A 1,418-nucleotide genomic window follows, 5' to 3' on the forward strand; every position below is an offset into this window, starting at 1 on the left:
AAAAAAAAAAAAAAGCCATGTTTCAGCTCGCCATTTGTCACCGAGACCCCCTGACGTAAGGTGCTGTACAAGCGTCAGCTACTGTGAACACCACGGGGGCCAACTAAGCCCCATGTAACTCCACCCCGGGTGTAAAGCTGGCACAACCCAGCACCCCAGGGGGATTCTGCGGTGGGATGAAACGTGTCGCTCGGCAGCAAAGCAAAGGCAGGTATAAAAGAAAAAGCAGATGTGTCTAAATAACACCAGGGGAAAGTCCTGAAAGGTGTTAAACCGCCTCCCCTGACCAAGGACCCAACAGCAGCGGCGTTCACTTCAGAGGACTTTCACCCCTTTGATTTGAAGGCCACTGCCCTGCACTGCAGCCTCCTCTCACCATTTTGATTCCGTCCCACGGGTTCCTGCAGCATCTCCTTAGGGAAAGCGACTGCCCCCTCCCCGGGAGCCTCTCCCGGCGCAGTCCCGGCCCGGGGGCTCAGCAGTCGCCCCCGTTTTCTGCCCCTGTGCTCCGCTCTATACCTGCAGGTTTATAGCCAGGCCTTGCCCCGTGCTTTCAGCTACCGCAGCCTAAACTCAGAATATCCACATGTAACACGGTCAGTTTATACTGGTGTAACTGCAAAAATTTGATTTTTTTTTTTTTTTTGCTTCTCCAAAACACAAAAGACCTTTAAGCTGCCCAGTTCCAAGACGAAACAGCGAGCATGATCAACTTCTGTTACATGCCCCATGGCTGATAACCAATGCCAAAACAAAGTTGCTTTTATTAATACCAAAAAAATGTCTTTAGAAATGCTATATGAAGTGTTACTATTGTGTTAATGCTCTTTTTTTTAATAGAAGGAAAACTTCGCCCTTAAGTTTTTACTGCAACAAGAAAGTTGGGTGGTTTGGATTTTTTTTTAGCTCTTTTACAGCAATTTCAACTCTTCCTGAAATACGTATTTGAATTCCTGAAATCAGTTTGAATGTAGAAGTCATGGAAGTACCACTTCATTAGACCAAGTAAAACCACTGTATGTATGTAGCAGGGATAAATGTTTTGCAGCTGTACTTCATTTGTCCGATGACTATCCATCATTTGTTGTAATTTTTTTTTTTTTACTTCATTGAGTTTGTATTTTTCGGCTTTTATGTTCAAAATATGTTTATAGCTTTATAAATAAAGTAATTGCCAGACTGGCTATTCAAAATAGGCCACTGGAAGTTATAATCCTATCAAACTCTCAAATAACTATTTCTTAGAATTCACGAGGATTCCTGCTTTTATTTTTTTCCCCCTTCAGTATCTGTATGTGTGAATAGCTTTTAGATTAATTGCCAAGAGTCTTCAATGGGCAAGACAAATAGCAAACCAAGACTAAGAAAAAACACCTTTTACAATCCCTACTGCCACCTTGCCTTCCCTCTCCCTACCT

General features: G+C 43.2%; 1 protein-coding gene across 1 annotated transcript in view; it reads left to right on the plus strand.

Moving 5' to 3' along the window:
• TCF7 (transcription factor 7) overlaps positions 1-1,189 on the plus strand; it is a gene marked incomplete at its 5' end in the record, with an annotated part of 70,553 nt that extends 69,364 nt beyond the window's left edge. The window contains one exon of the mRNA XM_026858018.1: positions 907-1,189. Within this exon, the coding sequence (XP_026713819.1) occupies positions 907-968 (62 nt within the window). The remainder of the gene's footprint in view (positions 1-906) is intronic.
• Positions 1,190-1,418: the final 229 nt, after the last annotated feature.

Source organism: Athene cunicularia (genome assembly GCF_003259725.1).
Source record: "Athene cunicularia isolate RWA chromosome 13 unlocalized genomic scaffold, athCun1 chr13_part1, whole genome shotgun sequence".
Lineage (NCBI taxonomy): Eukaryota > Metazoa > Chordata > Aves > Strigiformes > Strigidae > Athene > Athene cunicularia.